A 24,043-nucleotide genomic window follows, 5' to 3' on the forward strand; every position below is an offset into this window, starting at 1 on the left:
GTGAGCGGCTTGTGTGCGACATTGGTATTTTAACTTGTCCAACAACCTCTTTTAATGACTGACAACGCAATGTTTATTTAGCTGAGGACTTCACTTAACCCCCCCCCCCCCCAAAAAAAAGAAAGAAACACGTGCTTGGCAGGGCCTCGCCGGCAGTATGGTTGAAAATCGTTAGCGATACTCTGCTCCTTCCAATAGAGCGCGAATATGGGATATTTTTTTTTAGTTGTGAGGGCGATGGCTCTCAACAAAAATTCGCCTTATTTGCTTCTACAATAGAGTCCTACTGACAGCTTGTTCAGCAGAGTTCACACCGTGCCCGCAATGCGCAAACAGATGCACAACATAGACGACAGGGTTGTTTTGATGGCGTAGTTACTCGGCAACTGATTAACAAAACTGTCATAAAATTTTCAAACACTAGCATTTCCATGATGTCGCATATGGTGGTGATTACACTGTACAGCGTCCTATCAATTCCACGTCACGGTGCCTCGCGTCTGTTAAGTTTCGAGACGACTCACTGCGTAATAATTTGTCACAGTCCATCACGCGAGGTATACATATTGCTTCGAGACCTGTGTTAGCCACCTGACAGGCGTAGTCTACCTGGTTCTCTTCGAAATGTTTCATAAATCCCGCAGGAAGGCCTTTTACGTAGGTCACGTGGAAAAAAAGTACATCGGGTACTGACTTCAAGAATGCACACTTTCGCATGCACTTGCATAGATTGTATACGTAAAAGTCCAAAAAATAAACAGTAACAGTCACAAGTTGATTCTACGAGAATTGTTGATCGATACTAATGTGCGAAGCTGTCTTCGGCGATGATGGCGACCTCACAACACCAAACAAAACCCTGCTCGCGTGGCTCATTCTTCCCGATCGATGACCGCCAGCGTCCGACCCTCAGTCTCGGGCAGAAGGAATAGCAATGCAAGGGCCAGCAAGGCCAACACCAGGGCGGCATAGATGTGCGCGTTCCGCAGGCGCATCAGCGTCTGGAACTGGTCGTTGAAATGAACCAGGAGGAAGGCGAGAAGCCACCGAGTGGCCCAGACTGATGACGCGCCCAGGTATCGCAGCCAGGAAGGCCCCGAACAGAGTTCGGCCGTTAGCAGCGGCGGCAGGTGGCAGAGGCCCACCGAATAGCTCAGCACGAGAAGGTTGACCGAGTACACGGAGCTCCAGCTGGTCTCACTCGGAGGCCCCGCCGTCGACCACTGACTGCGACCACGGCGCCAAGAGCAGCGAGAATATCAATCGCTTTTCCTCTCAAAAGAAGCGGATCGTTTCAAATCTCTCTTTTTTTCTTTGGTTCGAGCGATAAATACTTGCACGCGAGGTCAAATGAAAGAAGACAAGTGAACTCCTTGCCTGGTCTGGTCCGCCCACATTTTGCAGATGGTCATTACTCACGCAACATGTAAAATACAACGCGCGTATTGCCCCTTTCTATTAATAACGGACCGTCTAAAGCAATCACTGCGTTTTTTTTTTCTTCTTTTGCCTGTATTTTTAACGATGCGGTCATTACTTTAGGTATGAACCACTAGCCCAAGAACAAGTTCCGCTAAGAAAATATCTACCGTGTATTGTATCGTTCGCTAAAGCCGAATGCTAATTAATAGCACAAAGACAGTAATGCAATCGGTAAACAATCGGCAGAAGGCACAGGATGGTGATGGCAGTGGTGGTGCCACCACCACTGCCATCACCATCCTGTGCCTTCTCTGTGCACGACGCTTTTCTGGAGCCTACATTGCTGTTGTTCCCGTCAAAAATAAGTCGGTATTTAAAGAAAATGAAGTATACTTCGCTAAATATTAACTGGCGCAGCCTTTCCCTAATGTCTCCAAGGCAATGGGAAAGAATCGCGAGTACTGCGTCCGGGCCGTGGTGAGCCCGCTGAAATATCGGCCCTGTAATATTTTACATTAAGGCAAATCATTCTGCCGGTTCTTTTGAGATTCGCAGGCGCGGTAGTGCCACGATATCTCAGCCATAGCACCGAGTGACAGCGCTGACCACTCAATATCGGTCAACTGTATTTTTCTAACAGCGCTTTCAGCGCTTCCACTAGGCACGCTTCTCTGTGCACGACGCTTTTCTGGAGCCTACATTGCTGTCATTCCCGTCAAAAATAAGTAGGTATTTAAAGAAAATTAAGTATATTTCACTTTAAGAACACGACTGCTTCTTGAAATCCTATAGCAAGTTCAAGAGTAAAAGGTTCCGAAATCATGGCCGCAGCTGTATAGCATAGTAACGTTCCGACGATTTCTTCCCTCCCTTCTTTTTTGTTGCATGCTTTTAGGTTCCGCACTAAAAATATACACCCGTGAGCAAAAGTATACGGACCAGGGATCACGCGATAAAGATTATTTTTTCCTCTGCCTGTGTATGCAACTTGAAATTGAGGACTGTAGTCGAAACTTGTCATTGCGAACCTTCCAGTGTACTCGTCAATTTCAGTTTATGCATGTTAATTACAAAAAAATTTAGACTTTTTCGAGACCCTGTGGTCCGTTTACTTTTGCCCACGGGTGTACAACAAGGTGGCAACGATACCCAGGAGGAAAGAGAATCAGATTAACGTGAACGATCCCCGTACCTTCTTTATTGAGTCCTTGTCCTATGGTGGGTTTTCACTGCATGGTGTTTAGGCATTGTGGCTCATCACAAACAGACTCCAAACATCACACGTATTTAAGACAACCACTACAATTAATTTCAATAAAACTAGGTGCTGGGCTAGTTGGTGATACATTCTTTAAAACTGATGGTAGCGCTAAAAGGTACGAACACACGGTGAAAAGACGACCCGATCACGAGGGAACGCTACTGACAACTGGTTTATTTTTGGGAAGGGCTCAAATTTAAGACAAGCACAACACATGCGTACAACCGAACTGCGCTAGCCTTCTTTTACAAATAATGATATCGCAATATCGCAAGGAGTCACTGGAAGTGAAAATGTAACAAACCAAGGCAAGCTTGCGAATTTAGTTTCGCATGTGACGGTTTGCGAGTGTGTGCCACGGATTAAAGAAGCAAAGATCCTGGTGACTGCTTGCTCTATTGCGTTATCATTATTTGTAAAAGGAGGCCAGTGCAGTTCGGTTGTGCGCATGTGTTGTGCTTGTCTTAAATTTGAACCCTTTTCAAAAATAAACCAGTTGTCAGTATCGTTTCCTCGTCGTCGTGTCGTCTTTTCACCGTCTGTTCGTCCTTTTTAGCGCTACCATAAGTTTTAAAGAACACTACACTTAGGGCCACAATAATCTAGGCTACATTCACAGCGGATGCCTTCGAGGCTGTCCATTGTGGCCGGTTACAGTCTTAAAACATTTCTATTCATTGATGTTTACTGATGTAGTATCGAGGGTGTTCTCGTCATCCTTTAACCAATTACGATTTCTTTTTCTCCCGATACGCCACGTACCCGAAGGCGAGATGTTCGAAAGGCGGAAAGGCGGCGAAGCAAAAGACCTCGAGCAGAGCCGATACGCACAGCAGCTGACGCCGACCCGTCGGCCGCGTCACCGAGGTGAACAGCACTGTGAAGGACACGTGCATGGCCGCCATGATGACAGCGGCGAGCGCTGCTCGCACGTCTTTCACCTGGCCTTCCATGGCCTGGATGCCTCGCAAGAAGAAGAGCTGTGCGCACGTGGCGCCCTGCAACAGCTGGAGAAGCAGGCACGCGGACAGATGCCTGCGCGCAGGAATCGACTCTTGAAAGCAGGACGCGGTGGTATCTGTCAATTAGACGAACAAGGGACAAGGAACGCCAAAGAACGATGATAGTTTTTAGAAATCGGGGCGTCATTGTCAAGAATAAGACAGCACCGACACAGACGACAAATAACTGCTCGAAAGAACGTGATTGCTATATACCTTGCAAGCAGCTAAAGCTACCGGCTACTTTTAGTTCCAAGTTGTCGCTCAAATTGCTTCGTGTACGTCTCTCTCTTTTTGCCGTCGTCGTCGTCGTCGTCGTCGTCGTCGTCGTCGTCGTCGTCGTTGTTGTTGTTGTTGTTGTTGTTGTTGTTGTTGTTGTTGTTGTTGTTGTTGTTGTTGTTGTTGTTGTTGTTGTTGTTGTTGTTGTTGTTGTTGTTGTCTGTTGGCGCTATCTTATCCTTGAAAATGCTACGCCAATCGACATACCCTTCTTGAGGGCATTTTGTCTAAATCTGTGTATTGAGGCATCTTGAGTAATCCGCACAAAGATTATGCCGCAGGACCATACTGGTTAAAAAAAGGAACAAGTAATCGTGATCTTTTCTTTCTTTTGTAATGGAGACTTGAAGTAAGGCATAATGTTCGCTGTCTATTAATGTGTGCTCTCAGGCATTTGTTGTATACCAATCAGCGATTAGGTCAAAGTCGGCGGCCCTTCTGCTGCTGTCATCTGTGACAGAATGTTTCGGGTAACCTGCCATCACGGTCTTCACGCCGACACCAATGCCTAATTCGTGACTGTTGTTGCGAAATTTTAAAACAAATTTGAACAAACTGCTTGCAGCCTGATGCAATAGCTGACTATATCACGGCCCACAAAGACGTGTCAGTATTCATGGCACGAATACGCAATGGCGCCCACTGAAACCAGCCTGATATGCACTCTGCATGAACTCGACGGTTTGGCGTCGGGATCTTGAAGGCGTCCCGGCCTCAGCTCTGGAGGTATGTACAACCCGTATAGCCGGCCTGCGGCCACGCCTGCCTCGTCCGAACGTCCCCAGAGCAGGAGCCAGCGTGGACTCTCGACCAGGTACCGCCGCGAGCCCAGAAGTGGTGGCAATTGCACCAGGGTCCAGAAGGTCGCTTGCAGCCGCCACGAGAGACCGCTCAGGGTGTAGCTCGCCATAATACCAATGCTCGTAGCGACCTGGCATCGTGACGAGTGTGCACAAGGCAACTTGGGTAAACACAAGGACGAGGGGAGCACACTCCATCCACACTCCAACCACACAACGGTCCCAAAGAGCCAGCCCCCCCCCCCCCTTCCCACTCCTCGCCCCCCCCCCCCCCCCACACGCACGAACAGGAACTCACGGGTACGAGCACGAAGCTACAGCCAAAGTTTTGCGCTGAGTGAATTGATAAGGTGACGGCAAATAGGCTGGTCACAAATATGTTTAATGATCAGTTATTCTTCTTGCAGTGCTGAACGCAGCACACGCGCTGGAGTTGAGTAGAGACCACCCGCTGAGAAGACGTCAGGGCCCGCGTCACGGCGCCATTTAGTCATGGTGTCGTTCTGCAGGCGACTACATGAAGTTGTCTCTCTCTCTCTCTTGCAGTGCTGAACAAGTCCTTCACGTGCCAGAACATCGAAGACGTTAAATTAGAATATTTGCTTTAACAGTTTTGCAGGCATTTCACCCTGGTATATACTTATTTTTTATTCAGCGTTGTGCTTTGATCTCTCGGCCTCTATGTGGTGAGTCTGGTTAGTCAAGCGAGTTGTAATTTTAACCTTGGGCGTTAACCGATGCCTACCTCGGCGAGACCCACGTAGAAGGACCTCTTTTCTGTTGGTGCCACCTCGGCCACGTACAGGCTGACGCCGATGTTGGTGACGCCCAACCATAGGCCACACGCAGCCCTGGCTGCCAGGAGCGTGACGGTATCGGAAGACGCGGCAAGCACGACCCACGAGACAGCCGCTACCAGGACGCACAGGAGAAGCGTCCTCCGGCTTCCCAGCACCCACAACGGCAACCCTGCGCGCCAGCAAGACCGGTTACTCAAAGTGAATCGTTCAGAAGTTGCCAGCAACGAGGTGCGTTATTGTTTTAGAGCGTGAAACAAACGTAATCAGAGCCATTAAAGTGACAATGAATGACGAATTAAGTCGTGAGTGTGTAGTCGAGTAAGCAGCGTGATTTTGTCAACAATAAGAAAGGAAACAGGATGGGTGGCGACACTGATTTCGAGTTTCCGCACCAGGCCGCCGTGTCGTCCTGAATTTTCAAGGTGTCTTCTGGGGCCTAATTATCTTTCATCGGTAAAAAAATGAGCAACAGTGTTTCCTACAAGCGCCAAAGACTGAACTCAGGAAGTTTCGATAACATTTACTACGCCACAATGCCCTCGCCCACCCCTCCCAGCCCCGCCCGAAATACAAAAAGAAATGCTTTAAAACCCATCACGCTTCATTGACCAAACAACGCTGGAGTTCCGGCCCGAAGTAAGAAGAAATAGCAGTTCGGCGTACGTTTTCTCTTCAAGTAATCACTGTCTTACACCGAAATTAACAAAAATATGGTTTAGAAAGAACACATTATCAGTCCAAACTTTTATTAAAGTGGGTCTTCAGTACCTCGTTAAGACTCCTGAAAAGCGGCAGGCAACCCGCATACATTTCGCTGTAAAATGTTAATTACATGGAGGAAAAATTAACGACAAAACTCCAGCGTCGTTTCGTCAGTGAGACGTGATGAGTTTCAAAGTATCTTCTCGTATGGGGGCGGAGGTGGTAGAGGGGGAGGCATTGTGGCGAAGTAAATGTTATCCAAGCCTGTTAACTTCAGTCGAACTGCATTCTGGGCTTTTACGTGCCAAAACCACGACCTAATTATAAGGCATGCTGTAGTGGGAGACTCAATATAAATTTTGACCACCAGGGGAGGGGATATTTAACGTGCCGCCGAGCTAACTTCAGTCTTCGGCGCTTTTGGAGTGCAATTTTTGCTGTTGCTTTCTGTGATATCATGTTTTGTGTAAAGTGCTCTTCATAAACTTTGTAGGTGTTCTTTCTATGGCTTCTCCGATCAACAATGCTGCACCGCCTTGAGGACACAATAAATAAATAAATAAATAAATAAATAAATAAATAAATAAATAAATAAATACCCGACAGCATGGCCCCGATGGCGGCACCGATCGAGAGAATGTCGACGACCCATCTGTTCTGGGGCGGCACCTTCTCTAAGTGGTACCAGGGCTCGTGTTCGATGGAAGGCATGGCCGCCGAGGCGAAGCCCAGCGCGGTGCCGGCAGCGCCCGAGCAGAGGCAGGCGGCCACCATGGCTCTGACGTAGTGGCCTCGAGCGCCGACGGTGTCCACGTTGGAGGCCGGGGTGCCGCCTTTCACCAACGCCTTCAGGTTGCGCAATGCCTCCATGGCCGCGTTGCTGGCTGGCACTGCTTCCGGTTCCGCAGGTGGTTCCTCTGAAGCAGAAGACGCCTTGGGCGCAACCGTCGAGGGCGACACCCGTGAAGACTGCTTGGATGGGCCCTTTGAGGGTACCTTTGACGTAACGCTCGACGATGCTGTCGAGGGTGCCTTCGACGTTATGTTTGACGTCGCCACCGAGGTCGCCTTTGAACCCGCCGTGTCCCCCGTGGTGGACATAGCCGTGTTCTCCACGACCGACGTGGCTGCCGTAGATGTGGCTTGCGCAGCTTTCCCGGACCTGTGACCAAAGTGACCGGCGATGACGGAACAACAAAAGGCCAAGTGAGTTGATATAGATTCATGGGTAGGAAGAGTTGGCGTAGAAAACAGGAACAAATTTTCAAACCATGAAGGCGACGCTTGGTTCACATCCAACAACCGAACACATCTGAAGCACCATGTGGAACTTGTAACATATCGGCATCCACCAGATGATTTTCCTGTCATAGAATAAAGCTTGTGCCATGTTTAAGATACATAGAAAATGTAAAGGAAAGTTTAGAATCAATGCACAAACGTTAATAATGTGCAACCTTGACAAAGCAATGCGCCTCCGACACCTTATTCGGGCTGCGTAGCCGCCATGTATCTATCTTTTTTTCGTCTTCGTTACTGTCTGTCGAATAAGTTGTCTTGCCCTATTTATATTTGTCGTCATTCGGCCACAGCTTGGTCCCGTGCCTCAATCATTATATTTCCTATCTTCTGGCTCCATTTATTCTGAGGTAGTATGGAATAACTATTTTCATTGGAGCCTCTTCTGTTATTCCTTCCATTCATTTGTATTAGTCTCCAAATTCATTCCTATTTTGTTGCTATGGGCACAGTTACGGGCGGACGAACAGAGGCTTCGTGTCACGACTTTCTCAGACCAAAACTACGTCCGCAAGTGCAATGACCGGCATTTTTCCCTGATGTAGTTTGTCAAAGTTTTTCGTCATGGTGCGAAAACGTTGTCAGCAATGCCCAGTTTTTCTGTCAGCTGCAAGCGATGTGCTTTCTACAAAAACCGCAATATATGAACTGCATTCTAGCCAGGCATTACAAGAGAGATTGCAGTGTGTAGCCTCCCTTGAGCCACCCTTTCCAACCTCCCTTGAAGAATGGCTGAAGTGCCGCAAATGTCGTCACATGTCACCATTTTATCGAAAGACTTCACTTTTTGGTATAGTATGGAGCAGCGAAATGAAGCTCTGTTCCTCTTATCTGCGCTACAGTGAACTAGAACACTTTCTAGTGGCCCGACCGCCTCCCCTGGAGAGGGCCTGAAGCGGAAGAAAGATGCGGCGGCGCTGTAGTCGACCGCACTTGAAAGTGCGTCAGCTTTCGGGCTGTCGGCTGGCCGTCGCGCTGCTAGGACAACCGCTTCGTCCATCACTTTGGGCGGCTTAAGTTTGTCACCACGAAGTAATGCGAGGCTAGCATGGGACAAAATATTTCGCTTCCGGTTTCCGTTCTTTGCAGCTTTGTTATGAATGTGGAAAGATTCAAATAGTGCCGCTTGCGCGCGTTGTAGTTGTGGAATCGTCTGGCCGGAGACAGAGCCGAAACACTTCACATCTCGTGATGGTATTCGTTGCAGTTTGCCATAGCTTACTATTGCACTGTTTTTTTTTCTTGAACGTGCAAAACGTAAAGGAGTATTTTCAAACGCTTACCGTGATTTTCGGGAGTGGCTGAGCTGGATAGCAGGCTGCAATATATACACTTCGTATGATACATCTCTTCCCACTGACGGTGCATTTCCCACAAATTACGTGCCTTAATTAAGCTTGTCTCGTCGCTTTCAAGATCCTTTAATGACAACATAAAAATTATTTTCTGTCTACGCTCAACATGAAATTGCCTACCCCGAGATAGGAACGCATACAGAAGGAAGTTTGCCACAGATAAAATGCAATGACAATTAACATTAATTGTTTTCTTAACATGTTTTGTCGCGACATTAGAAGCTTGTTCTTGACGACTCATATTAGATCCTGTCTCTGTATCAAACATTAGAAATCGCTGCGGCATTTACGCTGAGTGATGCCAATGTTCTCATTTTTTTTTCTTTTTTGCGCCGGATTTGGAACGTAGCGCCCTGGAATATGGTGCGTTGTATTGGATGGATGTTCTAGGTTTCTTAATGACATTTCATTATTTTTTATTACCATTCAATACCTTCGTTCTTTAGATTTCTTGCATCCCAAGGAATTTTGCAATGAATTTACTACTGCTATCTTTTTTATGCACAGATGACTGGCATAGTTACGAAGAATAAACAGCCAAGTTGTCGTGTAGCACACCAGTGCACATTTATTTACACAATATGATCACCGGCTTGGTATCATTACCCTCACATGCGACTAAGCTTCAAGTGTTAGTGCGACTTTCTGCGCGCTGCATCACGAGACTTGTTTAACCCTTTAATATAAAAGTGCATCCTGGTTGCTGTATAAAAATCTGATCATGTTAGCTATCAGAGTTTTTTCTGTGTTCCTTACATCCAATAGCTGCGATTTCTTTGCTATGTATGGCAGCCAGCAAATCCATGATGCCATTTTGGTGCAGCTTCTTGGAGCTGAAACAGCCTGTAAATATATGCCCTCGAGGCTACTAATGAACTCGAACAGTGTCACCGAGGGATAGCGCAAGCCACCGAAGTCACAGGCTCTTGTAAACATCACTGCATTCAACATCTTCCCTTCCGAGGCAGGGAGTAATAGCTCATTTGTGCAGACAAGGTACTTAGACTTTAAAACACACTTCCTTGCCACGTAACCAGCCGCATAATATGCCTGTCTCGAGTCACTTCTTTGGAGATTACAGCCATGTCCTTGTTCAGTCGTATCACTGACTGCAGCTTCTTCTGCAGTCAGTGATATATATAGCCAGTTGCGCAGACTGGCGCGTAACAGTGGTTTAACTGCCGCTTGGGCGGCATCGTAAATACTGACGCTGGAAAACGCACGAAAGAAGCAACACTCCGTGACGACAACAACGACAAACCACGTGCAGAAGCAGAAGCGGCGCACACTCGCTTCAAGTGCGAAGGACGACATCGCCACCGCTACTTTCTTCCAAAGCAGGTACGCGACGCCCAATAGGACGCGCCTCCGCTCAAGCCACTGTAAGATATTCCAGTACACTGTATCTGCGCTGCGCTTTGCACTTCCGAAGACAGGTCAGCTGTCGGAAGTTACTACTTTTTACATGCTTGAACAGTTCTCCTTCAAGAAGCTGAATAACAAAGTTGGTCTTTTTCCTTCCAGGCTTGGCACGTAGCGTAATATACAGCCATGAAGCTGTTCGCGCCACTTCGTTGCCAGTGCTGTAATCGTGCTCAAAGAGCCTGGCACCTCGTACGCGAGACCAGCACTGTTTATTCGGCTATTGCGCAGAATGGCGTGAAGCCGTTGTGCGTGAATTCTGCCTCGAGAAAAAAGAACAATTGGCGACGTACAAATTAGGAAACGTCGCACAGCTCGAACACGGTGCCTTCTAAATTTAATTAAATTTTGTTGTATCACGTGCCAACGCCCCGATATGATAATAAGGCACGCTGTAATGGGGCACTCCGCTCCGCATTGATATAGAACATGTGGGGGTTCTGTAACGTGTGCCTAAATCAGAGCGCACACGCGTTTTCGCATTTCACCCCCATTGAAATGCGGCCACCACGGCCAGGATCGAGTAAACAACCTCGAGCTCAACGGCGTAATGTCGTAGCCAATAATCTACAGCGGCAGGTGAATACCCCTTGGACCGTAAGCTCAGAGCACAGGTGACTAAAGTTGGCCTGCGACACAGCTACTTTTCTTCTCTCTCTCTCTCTCTCTCTCTCTCTCTCTCTCTCTACAGAACGCTAGTTTGTCGCGAAAGGAACGTTAATGACTACGCATGCTTAGGTGGAGGTGTGATGAACGGTCCGTCTCGACTGTAACGGGGCTTGCTCGAGCAATACGAAAAATACATTAGCGAATATCTTGGTAAATTGGTGCTGTCAAGAGGTAAATAAGGAGGCTACTTGCGTACGCATCGGATTTCGTCTTCGATGACGCCTTGACGCGTTTTCCTGGCATGGTCAGTCCGTACCGAATAGGAAATCTTCTTCTACTTCTTCTTCTTCTTATCCTTCTCCGGGAGTAAGCTGTCAGTTTCCACGTGAGCTGCCACGATGCTCATCTTCGTCTTTTTCTTTTGTCGTTGTATGGTATGGTGTGGCAAAACTTTATTCTGGTCCTCCTTCGGAACACGCGTTAGCACGTAGCGGGCCGCTCGCACGTCAGTACAGAAAGGCCGAGCCTCTCTGCTGCGTCAGGGGCCCGATGGACAGCCCACAGCTGTGCATCAAGAGCGGGGCTGCTTAGGGCAGCCTCCCATTTGGACGGCGTGATGCCATCGTCATCGCGTGACGCTGGGCACCGCCAGAGCATGTGTTCTAATTTAGCTATGTCTGAGCATGGCTCGCAAATATTGGTCGATTGTTTCACTGGACAGATTCCATTAAAAAAAATGAAACCGAACAAAATACCAGCATTTTGAAAATAGGCATTAAGCGCGCACATTATAAAACGATAACATTAGGAAAAGCATAAAGATGGTAAAGATGGTCCAAGTTAGGTGGGCGGATGAGATTAAGAAGTTTGCAGGGACGACATGGCCACAATTAGTACATTACCAGGGTTGTTGGAGAATTATGGGAGAGGCCTTTGCCCTGCAGTGGGCGTAGACAGGCTGATGATGAAAGATGGTGGAAACGAGACCTCTATAGGAAAGGATGGCATCATTGGCAGCGTTTTTCATGTCTTTAACAGCGGAACTGTTCTAAGCCTTCTTCGTTCGTTGTCCGGTGTTACGTAGCCTGCGTAGCCCCGCTCTTATTATCACGTGCGCCTACTTTTAGATCGATCTCAACTTCATTTTTCAGCAGCTATGGCAACAGTATCTACAATAGTACTATCGCACTCAACATGATCTGCAACGTGCGAGCCGTGGCTTCAGCTAGGCTCTCAAGAAAATAGTGGGGAGAGTGACGTTATTTGAACAATGCGCATGCCCCCTGCTTTCCGTCATGTTATTTATTCGCCGAGCGATAATACACTAGCCCACCGACCAGCTATCGCTCCATCATGCAATTAAAAAAAAAATTGTTGCGAAGCTAGGGCAGCGTGCGCCATGACAAAGCACGCTGAGCTTAGGGCTAAGGACTTAAGGGCTGCTCTGCGGGCCACTGCAATATCGCTCCGCGAAGGAAGTAGACAACGTAAAGCACGCGGGTACGCATGCGCATTTCTGGAATGGCGTAGCCCTCTCTACTTTTTGCTCAAGAGCGTAGCTGCGGCCAAGGCTCGTTTGTTGCAGCTCACATTGAGCGTGAAGGTATACATGTTCGAACTTTACTGTCTCCATACGAGACTACGGGACTCGGCCACCTTTTCTGAATAAAGGTTTTTCTCCCGCTCCTCTTCTGGGTCTCCATGCTGCCGCGTCACCCCCTGGGCGCACTCCTTCGTTGGGCCATCAAGCCTCGATGACGTCATGGACGCGTCGGTTGCATCACAGTACGGCCATGTAAAAATAGTAGGGCAGCACTGAAGGCAGTCCTAAGTTATGAACGACGAGCTTTGTATGGCCTGAAATCTATCTAGTCAGAAACGGGTGATAACGTAGCGAGAAGTTTTGAAGTTGCACAACGAAGCCATCACATGCAGCCCGCTGTGCGTCTGCCTGTCACGTGGAGCCAATTGAACGGTTCCAAATTGTAACACTGTATTCACAAATGTATCTTCGCTACACTTATTCACTCAAATCTACCCAGCGCTTTGCCTATGGCATCACGAGCAACCTAAGCGGTGAGGCTTTAGAGGCATACACTATATTTATAAATGAACATTGGCAACAGGGTACTATTCCAGGGCAGTGGAAGCACGCTCAAATAGTTTTAATTCCCAAGTCTGGCAAGAAATTAGCAATTAGTAAACTTAGACCAATCTCCCTAACTTCCTGTCTGGGGAAACTATTTGAAAGAATAGTGAACTCTAGATTACAAAACTACTTAGAGGACAATGAAATCATTCCAGACACTATGTTTGGATTCATACCCAAGCTCTCAACTCAAGACATTCTCCTACAGTTGAAGGAAAAAGTCCTGACAAATATACGAAGATCAAGCGAACACGTTGTCATGGCTATCGACATAAAGGGCGCTTTTGACAACGTAAGCCACCAAGGAATACTCGATGGCCGGGCTGAAAGAAACTGCGGAGAGCGGATGTACAACTATGTTCGCAGCTTTTTAAACCAACGGACCGCTGAGAATAAATTTGGCGCAGTAGAAATCAAGACCTTCAAGGCACCCAACAAGGGCACTACCCAGGGCGCAGTGATCTCGCCAATGCTATTTAACGTGGCGATGATAGGCCTTGCAAGGAAACTACAAGCCATCCCGGGTATCCAGCACGCCCTATAGGCGGATGACATGACAGTCTGGTGTGTCACCGGGTTGCTACGTAAAAGAAGAACGATTACAAGCAGCTGCCTGTGAAATCGAGACATACTTGCGAGCCAGAGGGCTGCAATGCGCGCCAGAGAAATCTGAGATTATACGAGTCTGGAAAGGGAAAGGCAATCGTAACGTCCCGACGGACCCTGCCCTTAAACTGAAAATCAGACTTGGCAATGATGTAATACCCGAGAAGACCACAATCCGAGTACTAGGCATGTGGCTACAATCAAATCAACACTGCCAACACGGGCTTAACCTCATCAAGACGGCAACACAAGTCGAAATAATGATAAAGCGGGTAGCCGCGAAAAGCGCGGGGATGAAGGAATCAGACACCCTTCACCTAATCAGACGTGTTGTGGTTAGCCGCTTCATTTACAGCTTGCCGTATTATGAGCTAACGAAAACAGAGACGGATGCGATCAATTCCTGCTTAAGGAAAGCATACAAGATCACCCTACAAATTCCGCAATGCGCCTCAACCTAAAAATTCATGTCTCTCGGGATTCATAATACATTTGAGGAACGTTCTGGCAGAAGATCAACTGATAACTCAGAGAAACAGACTCGCACAAACGACCACGGGTAGGAAACTGCTTGGCAGACTTGGGTATCACGAGCTCCTAGAAAAACACAACCAAGCTAAACCGATCCCCACAATAATCAGAAACAGCATCAAAGTGGCGCCAATACCCAGAAACAAGGACCCAACTCTACATGCAGGCAGAAGAGAAGCCAGAGCTGTTTGCATTGAGAAAACGCACGGCGACAAACCAAACTCCCGCTTCGTGGACGCGGCAAGATACCCAGGCAGGCAGAAAAGAACGGTAGCTGCTGTCACTGACTACTTGGGCAGAGAAATCGTTAGCGCCTCCACTCACTACACCACTATCGTGGAAGCAGAAGAAATCGCAATAGCCCTTGCTATCAAAGCGACGGAACCAAACCAACAACAAATAACCATCCTATCAGACTCTCAAGCGGCATGCAGAAGCTACCTCAGGGGACGAGTATGCACCGCAGCGTATAGGATTATGCGAGATATAAAACCCCGAGCCTGATTTCACCTTTTATGGGTGCCCTGTCATGAGGGAATCAGGGGAAAGGAAGAGGCTGACAGAGTACCTCGTGCGCATGCTACACACCACGAGTGCTCACAAGACGCCTCTGAAGACCTGATCCCGATTGACCAGAACTACTCTGCAATTTAAACTATCAGAGTGGAAATAAAATGAAACTACCACCCCCAGATTAGAACCTCAATAAGGAAGAACAGGTTATATGGAGAAAGCTGCAAACGTATACATATAACAACCTGCACATTCTCCATGAAATTCATCCCGAAAGATATGCGGACACATGCCCATGGTGGGGAGCCACGCCAACCTTAGACCACATCTCATGGGTATGCATGGCATATTATACACAAGAGACAAGCACAGAAATTACGGATCATACACAATGGGAGGCGGCACTGTCCAGCTCACAGGAAGACGTCCAAAGGGCCATCATCCGACAAGCAAGACGGCGTGCGGAAGCCAGTGGGGCCCTTGTCTAGGGGTTCCACCCATTGAGCGTTTTATTCAATAAAGTTGTTCTGTTCTGCACAACGAAGCCATCACATGCAGCCCGCTGTGCGTCTGCCTGTCATTTGGAGCCAGTTGAACCAAAATGTAACACTGCATTCACAATTGTATCTTCGCTACACTTATTCACTCAAATCTACCCAGCGCTTTGCCCATGGCATACCGAGTAGCGTCGCCAAATATGCACGAAGCAATACTGAAATCGGGCGAGCCAAGCCGAATTCCGAGTTTTTTTGGAATAACATGTTTGATGCAATAGTCGTCCGACTGAAATGGCTCTAACCTACGAGAAGGAATCTACCAGGGTACGCCTCGAAAGCCCGTTTCCAGTTCTCTATATGTAGACTGAAAACGCCAATTAATCTCTGCATACCTCAAATGAAGTTGCCATTTTATATGAAGACAGCATTCACAGCGATTTCTTATTAGCAGCTTGTCTCTTCGCAGCGCACAATGCACGTCTCGACAGATATCGGGAAACCTATTGGTTTCCGTAAGAATTACATGCTTAGCGCCGGCGAATTGTGAATACCTGTTGTCACTCAAAGCCGTATGAGACCAGGTGCTATAAAACAAATAAGTACGCTCACCATGTGAGAAAAATTCATGAAATTTTACTCGTGCATGGGTTTATAGAGGCCGATTGCGCACCACTTAGAGAAAATTAAGACCTAGAGGTGTCGGAGGAAATTTCACTCGCGTTCCACGAACGAGTACAGTTACACCTTATAATACTGATGGCGTTATTCGCTCATAAAGAAGTCTCACCTTCTTGGGCATAGTGGTTCCGCCAACTGCATATTACAGGAGACACACATTCTAATACAGAATTCCGCGAACACCAGGACAGCGCATAGAAAGGTCGTTGTGAGGTGTTTAACGGAGGATCGAATTCTATTTCTTTTCCAATTTTGCGCGATTAGGGTCAAGAAAAAAGTACACATCAAGGCTCTGTCCGTTGTTAAATATAAAAAGGCGCACAAGAGATATGCGCAGCGAAAGCGATGGCTTCGTAAAGCGCGACGTGTCACATGAAGTCGCAACGAGTCGCCGGGTTCATCGCTTTTCCCGCACCGCACTCAAACGCCTCGGCGAACTCGGGCATGTTGAGCAGCGGGACGTTGCAGCGCATGCGCGGAGGCGAGTACCAGCCGGGGCTCTGCTTCTCGTCCCGGGAGCACCACTTGAAGCAGCTGCTGACAAAGAACAGCTGCTCGGCGCTGAACCGGGACAGCGCCCGCGACGCAGCCGCCTCGCCTTCGCCTTGCTGGTTCCCCACGACCACCTTGGGCGCAGCCTTGAAAGCCCGGTATGCCTTGAGCACGCCGCCGCTGTCGGCGAAGTTTTCGGACAGCGCGTGGTCGCCGAAGTTGACGCCGCCGGACCAGGGGATCTCGTTGTACAGCCTGCGCAGGCAGGCCAGCTTTGCTTCGAACATACTGCGCGACGCCGGAGTCCACCAGTCGTGGCGCAGCCCGTCGCGGCCGTATAGGCCCATGTCCGGGTCGAACGCGTGCGTCAGCTCGTGGCCCAACACGTGACCGAGGCTGCCGTAGTTGTACGATGCCGGGTGCGAAGTGATGTAGAAGGGCGGGTACAGGATTGCCGCCGGTATGACCACCACGTGGTACACGGGAAGGTAGAAGGCGTTGACCAGAGTCAGCGGCACGTTAACCCGTTCGCCGGACGACGCTTCCGAGCCGTTGGCGGAGCGCAGGAAGCTCTTGGCGTAGCGCAGCTCCGCGACGTGCAGCGCTAGAACCATCTCCAGGTACGAGCCGCTCAAGTCGGGCACGTACGGGTACAGCGACCGGAGGGCACTGTCCGAGGACATGCCCTCGGGACTGCCGACGATGTAGCGCAACGTGGCCAGTTTCTCGAACGCAGCTCGCTTGGTGTCCTCGTCCATCCAGGACACGGTGGCCATTGTGACGTTCGCCATTGCCCGGATGCGAGACAGCATGGCACTCACGTTCTGAACCGTCTGCGGGGGCAGCCAGCGCCGCGTGAAGACACGCGCGAAGGCGAATGGCATCGTGGAGTCGGCGTCCACGTAACAGCGGCCGAGCATGTAGCCCAGCGTAGCGGTGTAGGCGCTCCGAGAGCCCGACTCGCTGGGAGTGTCGGCGAACTGGGCATGCGACAGCGGGTACGACGTCATGGGCGCCAGATGCCGCGCTACATGCCACGTGACGTACGAGAGCAACGCAGTGGGGTCATCGAAGCCTGCGACGAGCCACGCGAGAAGCTGGAGCAACCGACGATTCATGACGAACATCTCGTCGTCCAGGCCCAGGTTGATAGGAAGATGCTGGTTTACGATCTGTGGGGAAAGAAAATGAAGGCGTGTTTTAAGTGTGTCGCGCACGAAAAGTGTTACGCTGAGGAAAGTGTGAATTGGGAGGTGGAACTCGTATTACAACAAGGAGGTTTAGCTCGACAATAACAGACCACCATCAGCATATCGTCTTGCTGAGTGGCAGCTGACAGCTGCAGCACACCTAAAGCAACGTCGTGTATCTGGGCTGAACAGAAGCAGGCAGCAGAATTTTTAATGCGATATTCGGATTATCTGTTGGTGTTGAGTTTTTCGCAGCAGTAAGGCGTTCAGAGATAATTTTGCCCGCTTTCCGCGAAGATGTGTACTGTGGACGATAGCATTTTTACACATTATTCTAGGTTAAATGCGCATTCGTGAAATGTCACCACGAGAACTAAGGTAATAAGTCAGCATGAGGTATGCTATATTCTATTGACCTGTATGACTGCTGGCTTGAATATGAAGCCTCCAGCAACAGTGGGCGACGAGTCATACTCATGAAATTGCAAAACTAACGGAATAGTAACTACATAGTTCCAAACCCTCGCCCAACAAGCGCAACAATATTACAGAACATCAGACTGAGCCCGTTTGTTATATGGTACAGGCTTCTCCCTATTAATAGACAATGTTCGTTAAATAAGTGTTTTTTGTGTTTAAGCTGTATAGCGTGGCCACAAAAGCATGTATTTCTAGATTGTCAATTAGTATTCAGTGATCACTTCTACAATATCAGTTTTTCTACCAAAGCTATAACCTTCACAGTGGTATTTATTAGCACACACTGTTGCCTGGGCCAAATGTAAGTAGAGAAAATGCCACGCCCACAAAACGATTGCAATACCGGGGTTAGCTAATCATTGGTTGGCATAATAGCGACTGCCTTCTCTACCCCTGGCAGCAGATAACAGTTGAAACTTCGACGTCGATCATGCAGACTAAGACTTAAAGGAATACTGACATAATATTATCAATTCTTCATTTTTCGCGACAAATGAAGGTCTGCGACATCGGAACCTCAAATATATATATATATATATACTGCTTCATATTGCTTGTACAGTATATATCATATTGCTTGTACAGTATCCCTTTGTATTTTCTATGTACCACTCCTGCTTTGGCTGCTAAAAAGCAGCTGGCAGTATTTTCAAATAAATAAATAAAATATATCGAAGCCTCAGAGGACCTTAAATAAGTTAATATAGTAGATTTTCTACAGCCAGCTTCGGTTTCATTTCTCTTGATTTCACAATGTGCCGTGACATGCCGCATAAAGTAGTCATGCGGAAACAGACCACTGAGACCTTTTGACACTCGTTTCGGCACAGCTATGCTGCCATGGCATAATAACGAATAGAAACATGGGAGGCGACCAAGCGAGCAGCAGCGAGTGGCAGAACGTCACACTGACCTACACTCCCACGTATGTGACTCCTTCCTGCGTCATAACGTGACGACGCAGTAAACTCTTGGCAAACAAAACGTAAGCTGGCTGCAGAAGGCTACTCTATTAAATTATCCAGGGCGCTTAGAAGCTTGCCAGTATTTTTTCTATAATACAGAGGTTTAGGACCTTCGTCTACAGCAAAATATGAACGGTTTCAAACGGTATGAGACACGTCTTAAATAATGCTTTCAACATTGTATTTGCTTCTGATGCAAAATCTTGCTATGCACAATTGTGCACAAAAAGCGCCTGAAAGAGTTAAAATTTTATAACGATTTTTTTTTCACTTCGAAGCACAAGTTTCTTGTCACGTACTTGCAACCATTCTGCCGCGGACAGGTAAGGGCCGGTGATGAAGTCCAGCTGACGGAATACAACGTACTCCATATCAAAGTCAGGTCGTGGATCCATCAGCGACGGCACCACTGCGGGTAACACTCGATTGTCCAGCAGAAGCACCTGCGTTTGGATCGAGGTTAGCTACACTGTTCCCAGTAGCTTTAGCAAGGCAGTTTATTGAAACATGACGGCACTGGCTCCACAAGCTTCTGTGTTATTTGAATTGGTCGTGAAGTTACCCGCAAAAATTATGTTAAGTTGCATATCGTTCCATGTGTGCTGAAAGCGATGGTCACGATGCTAGTGAAGGAAAAACCTCAAATGGTGTAGTTACTTCTTTTTGCCTTTGCGCCTGAAATCAACAGCTAATTCAGCATTTTGCATTGAAGCCCACAGTATGCATGCAGACCAAACAACGCTCGAACGATAAGGAAGACAGGCAACAAGTGTTAACCACATGCTGGAACAACGCGCAATGTGTATACACTGTTGTGATGTCTTGTGAGCGAATAGTCAGTATACAGCAAAATTATTGTCATTCATAAAATACTAAGTTGCGTCAACATGAAAGCAGCGCTAAACTGCAAGAAAAGACCATGCGGGGTCCTAAGATTCATCACGTTCAGGTCGACATAGCCTCTCTATAGCGCATATGAATCTCCCTCGGCCTTGGAAATCTCCGTGGAACTAATTTAATTAATGCTCCGACAACATGCCATAGGGTGAAAGCTGGTGAGAAAACACGACCCAACTAACTCAAAGCGCAAGGCCCTCCATCTTACACCGTTTTGAGGCGAAATTCTCCAGTAATGGAAATTCATTGTTCCCACTTGCCTTCTCGACGGTTTCCGGGCATGCGACCGAGCCGTTGAGTATGATCGAGGCCCTGTTGAAGTATTTGAGCAGCGTGCCCTTCTCCTGAAGAGCATTGCGCGCCACAAACCACTCGAGCAGGTACGGGTTGCTGCCGAAGTGCAGGATGCGGAAGCCCCGGCGCTTGAAGTACGCGTCCACGCTCAGGTGGAAGAACACGGGCACGCCCCAGTCCAGGGAGAGGGCCACCAGTGTGTCCAAGATATCCAACTTGGACCTGCAGCGTTACGGTCGGGTGCATCACTTGAACATCAGAGAGCTTTGGCGAAACAAAGTTCACGAGGGTTACAATGTGGGCTTGTTGTTAACGCATCTTGAATAGGTGTACGGTAGCGCGTTTAAAAGACAGGAGAAAAGAAGACACACAGCGCTAGTTAGCGTTGTGTGTGTTTAGCGAAATTTAGCGAAACGTCATGCTCTGCCCTTACCGTTAACGCTATCGATTGCCACCCAGCTGCTCACGCGTGGTACGAGCCTCGTGCGTGCGCAGGCTATAGGCTATAGGCGATATCAGTGATGGCACAAGGATAACGCTATGCTAAAATATATTTCCTAATTGATCGATCAATCGATTAATTGACTTATTGATCCAAGAGTACCCAGGAGATACGCGACAGGAGTCGGGCGGAGAGCTTGGGATACGCTAACATTCTATTCATTGATCGATTTACAGACGGACTGATTGATTTTTGACATCTCTAACTGACGCCGTTTTGCAGAAATTCGCATTCACTTAGACTACCTAGAGATCTTTACTGTGCCGTTAAAGTTCTGTACACGAGCGTCCATGCATTCTGCGCCACTGAAATGCGGCCTCCGCGGTTATTTTCGAACTTGTGACATCGCGCTAAGCACCAGAACGTAATAGCCAAGGAACCACAGCGATGGGTCCACTGAAGTAACATTCTGGCATAACCATCCCCGCGGACAACCTCTCCAAAGTTAGAATTAAGCAGGAGATGGTAACATAGTTTAATGCACTTTGCATGTAACACGACTAGGTAGACCTTGATACGCTACAACTGCGCCATAGATATTGCGGCTTTCGAGGCAGTTCAGGAAGCTACAGTAATTTTCAAGTCCACACAGTAAGCATCTTGTATGTGGTCAGGACATGCTAACTTTAGGTAGCCTTTTTCATTTCATTTTATTACCTTAAAGGCTCCAATAAATGGAGCGTTACATAAGGGGTGGCAAGAATAAAAATACATAGTCACAATAACAGGAAGTTTTTTACGGAAGGAAGTTTTTTAAGTCTCTTCTTTCTTTTCCCCACAACTCATAATTAACAGTGCTATATATGTGGATGCATATGAGGCGGCAAAGCTGGCGCACCATAATCATTTAGTAAGCACACTCGCATGAACAATGTTATTGGTAACAAGGATCCTGAAAACATACATATCATTTACAGTCCACAAGTTTCAACCTCTAAACATACGAGGTCTCACGACTATAGGGTAAAAAATGTTGAGTGAGAACGGCATAGTGACGGTAAATAACACGCAATACGAAACTCGTCCAACGTATTTTTCTCTTGTAGCGATCCGACGCAAGAAAAAAAGAAAAGAAATCCTCCGCAGTCGAACCTGGGTTGGGACTTGGGCCAGCTGAGATTAAAGCGCGCCAGAAATTCTCGCAGCTCGCCCAGCCGGTGCTGCTCGTTGAACGCCAGCTGTGCGCACCGCTGGAAGAGGCGTGCCACCCGATCCGTCAGCTTGGGCCCTTCAGCGTCTTCCAGCATCAGGCTGACGATGGCCGCCAGGGCTACGCGCTGCTGAAGGGCCTGCAGCGTACGGCAGGTAACCAGCACAGGTGATGCGGTTGAAGCGACGCCGTTTCAGCGAGTTTTGCGTTTATTCGAAAAGACCGCTGAAAAACCCAAGATCGTGCAAGTAAGACATTCATTTTTAATCAGCTAATTAGCTGCATTTCTTTGCAACACCTAGTTAACAACTACTCGCAATAGATCGCCACGTCGAGCTAAGCTAACTCTTTACGGTAGAGTTTCAGTTTTAGTGCATATCGCCGCATTACAACTTCAGAATTTAAGTGTGGAAGCCCCACAATCTTTGCACCATCTTGCGAGGCGCACAAAATTGAAATGGCGCACAAACTGAAATGCGCACACTACGAGTTTATGACATATATCTCTCGCTAGCAGAGCATGCAACCTAGGCCTTTCGCAATGCGTAATGAATACCAGACGCGAAACCACAGATTTACAACGCAAAGGACAGGCGCCTGCTCTCTGATTCTCTGCTAGCCGAAACCACTAAACTTTAAAATGTTTAAACTTTAAGAGGTTAAAACTTTTAGACATACCTATTTTAAACAGTTCATGAAATAGACATTCTAACACCCTGTGACTACAAAGAACGTTTGTCGTACTATAGTCGGATACAACTCAAGTCTGCAGTGAAGACCCGCCACGCCCTCATAACCACCAGCCACTGTACGTCCGCGAGGCTTCAAATAGTTCGTACTTCAAACTTGCCCTGTTACCCAAATAAGGCGGTAACCGCAAAAAAAAAATTATAAGCACGTAATTTTACACGTTTTCACTCGTCTAGTGTAGCGAAATAGTGAAAGTCTAATTCTTTATTCAACTGAAATGAAATGCTTGCTTCGCTACAACTATTTACTGTTAAGTTTCACATTATTTGGCATTAAAGTTTCATGACAAACGGTCTCAGCAGTGAAGTGAATTGTACAGCGGACTTTTGAAGAGTGAAATGCTCAAACTCCATACACTTTGTCCATGTCTGTTGCACACCTCATCGCTTCCGCCGATGAAAAGCCTCTTCAAGAACAGCGGACGCTCAGGAGGTATCAAGTACGACGCCATTTTGAAAATGTTGCGTGGTGATGACATTGTTTGCTTCTGTGATTGGCTAGCGGAGTAACACAGCGCTGCGCCTCGGTTGCCAACTTCTGATTTTTTTTTTATTTGTATCCAAGTATAAGAAAAAATGCCAAGGAGAAAAATTTCGCGCTTTTTGATGATTCCTTAAGCAATGGTAATAGGGACCTATCTGAGGACTTTCTGAGGAAGGGACGAATGTCCCATGCAGCCCATGTTTCGACAAAGTGACTTCTTCTCGTTAGGGCGAAGGCCTTTCCCCATGTCGACACACTGGCTCCGTGGGACATCCCTTGTCTAATCGCTAACGCTATATTCGAGGATGCCCGGGGGCGCGCGTCGAAGATCGTCCATACTGGCGCTCAGCGCGCCGGCCTCACCTGGAAGTGGTTGGCGGCCGCTGGATTGGAGCGCTGCCAGCCACCGCACACGAAGCCGTAGAAGTCCTCGCAGGGGTCACCGCGCGCGTCCTGAAGCGAGTTGCCCAGCGTGGTGGCCACCTCGAAGCAGCCGGGGTCCATGCAGCCGAAGAGCTGTCGCCGCAGCAGGTGCGACAGTCCGAACCCCAGCGCCAGCGTCACCAGCGTCAGCGAGGACACGAAGATGCCGTACCGGTACCACGCAGCCCTTCTGTCGGCCGACGATGTGCTGGCGAGCGAGCCCGTAGTGCTTAGGTCGCTCCGGCGAGACGCCGCCTTGCCGAGTTCCTCGCTAGAGGGAACTTGGCAGGGAACGCTCACTCGTAGCTGGGCCACGGAAGAGGTCATGGCGTGGATGTCGAGCGTTACGTGTCCTGTACCGTATACCGCGTCGTGCCTTTCTCTAACTCGCAGTCGCTTCTGCGTGCCGAACTGTGGAACGAGGATCCGTTTCGCTGCTTTCCTCAGCCCCTGCGACACGTGCCCGCGAGGATGGATGACAACCGCCTCGCGC

At 48.2% G+C, this 24,043-nt stretch overlaps 2 protein-coding genes across 5 annotated transcripts; both read right to left on the reverse strand.

Moving 5' to 3' along the window:
- Positions 1-139: 139 nt before the first annotated feature.
- LOC139059213 (solute carrier family 2, facilitated glucose transporter member 8-like) lies at positions 140-11,315 on the reverse strand. 4 transcript variants are annotated; one of them, XM_070537327.1, is made up of 7 exons: positions 11,207-11,315; positions 6,865-7,427; positions 5,509-5,732; positions 4,628-4,894; positions 3,625-3,718; positions 3,446-3,560; positions 140-1,227 (listed from the first exon to the last, which is right to left on the reverse strand). In XM_070537327.1, the coding sequence occupies exons 1-7, from the start codon at positions 11,251-11,253 to the stop codon at positions 873-875; spliced, it is 1,665 nt and encodes a 554-aa protein (XP_070393428.1). In that variant the 5' UTR covers positions 11,254-11,315; the 3' UTR covers positions 140-872. The 4 variants fall into 4 exon arrangements, with proteins under 4 accessions (XP_070393428.1, XP_070393429.1, XP_070393427.1 ...); XM_070537328.1 differs by lacking the exon at positions 4,628-4,894; XM_070537326.1 differs by having other exon boundaries at positions 3,446-3,690.
- A 4,544-nt stretch (positions 11,316-15,859) lies between these two features.
- Positions 15,860-24,043, reverse strand: LOC139059214 (endothelin-converting enzyme 2-like). The gene is made up of 5 exons (XM_070537329.1): positions 23,491-24,043; positions 21,837-22,033; positions 20,209-20,464; positions 19,351-19,494; positions 15,860-17,588 (listed from the first exon to the last, which is right to left on the reverse strand). Exons 1-5 carry the CDS (start codon positions 23,875-23,877, stop codon positions 16,293-16,295), a joined length of 2,280 nt encoding a protein of 759 aa, XP_070393430.1. The 5' UTR covers positions 23,878-24,043; the 3' UTR covers positions 15,860-16,292.

Source organism: Dermacentor albipictus, chromosome 4, assembly GCF_038994185.2.
Source record: "Dermacentor albipictus isolate Rhodes 1998 colony chromosome 4, USDA_Dalb.pri_finalv2, whole genome shotgun sequence".
NCBI lineage: Eukaryota > Metazoa > Arthropoda > Arachnida > Ixodida > Ixodidae > Dermacentor > Dermacentor albipictus.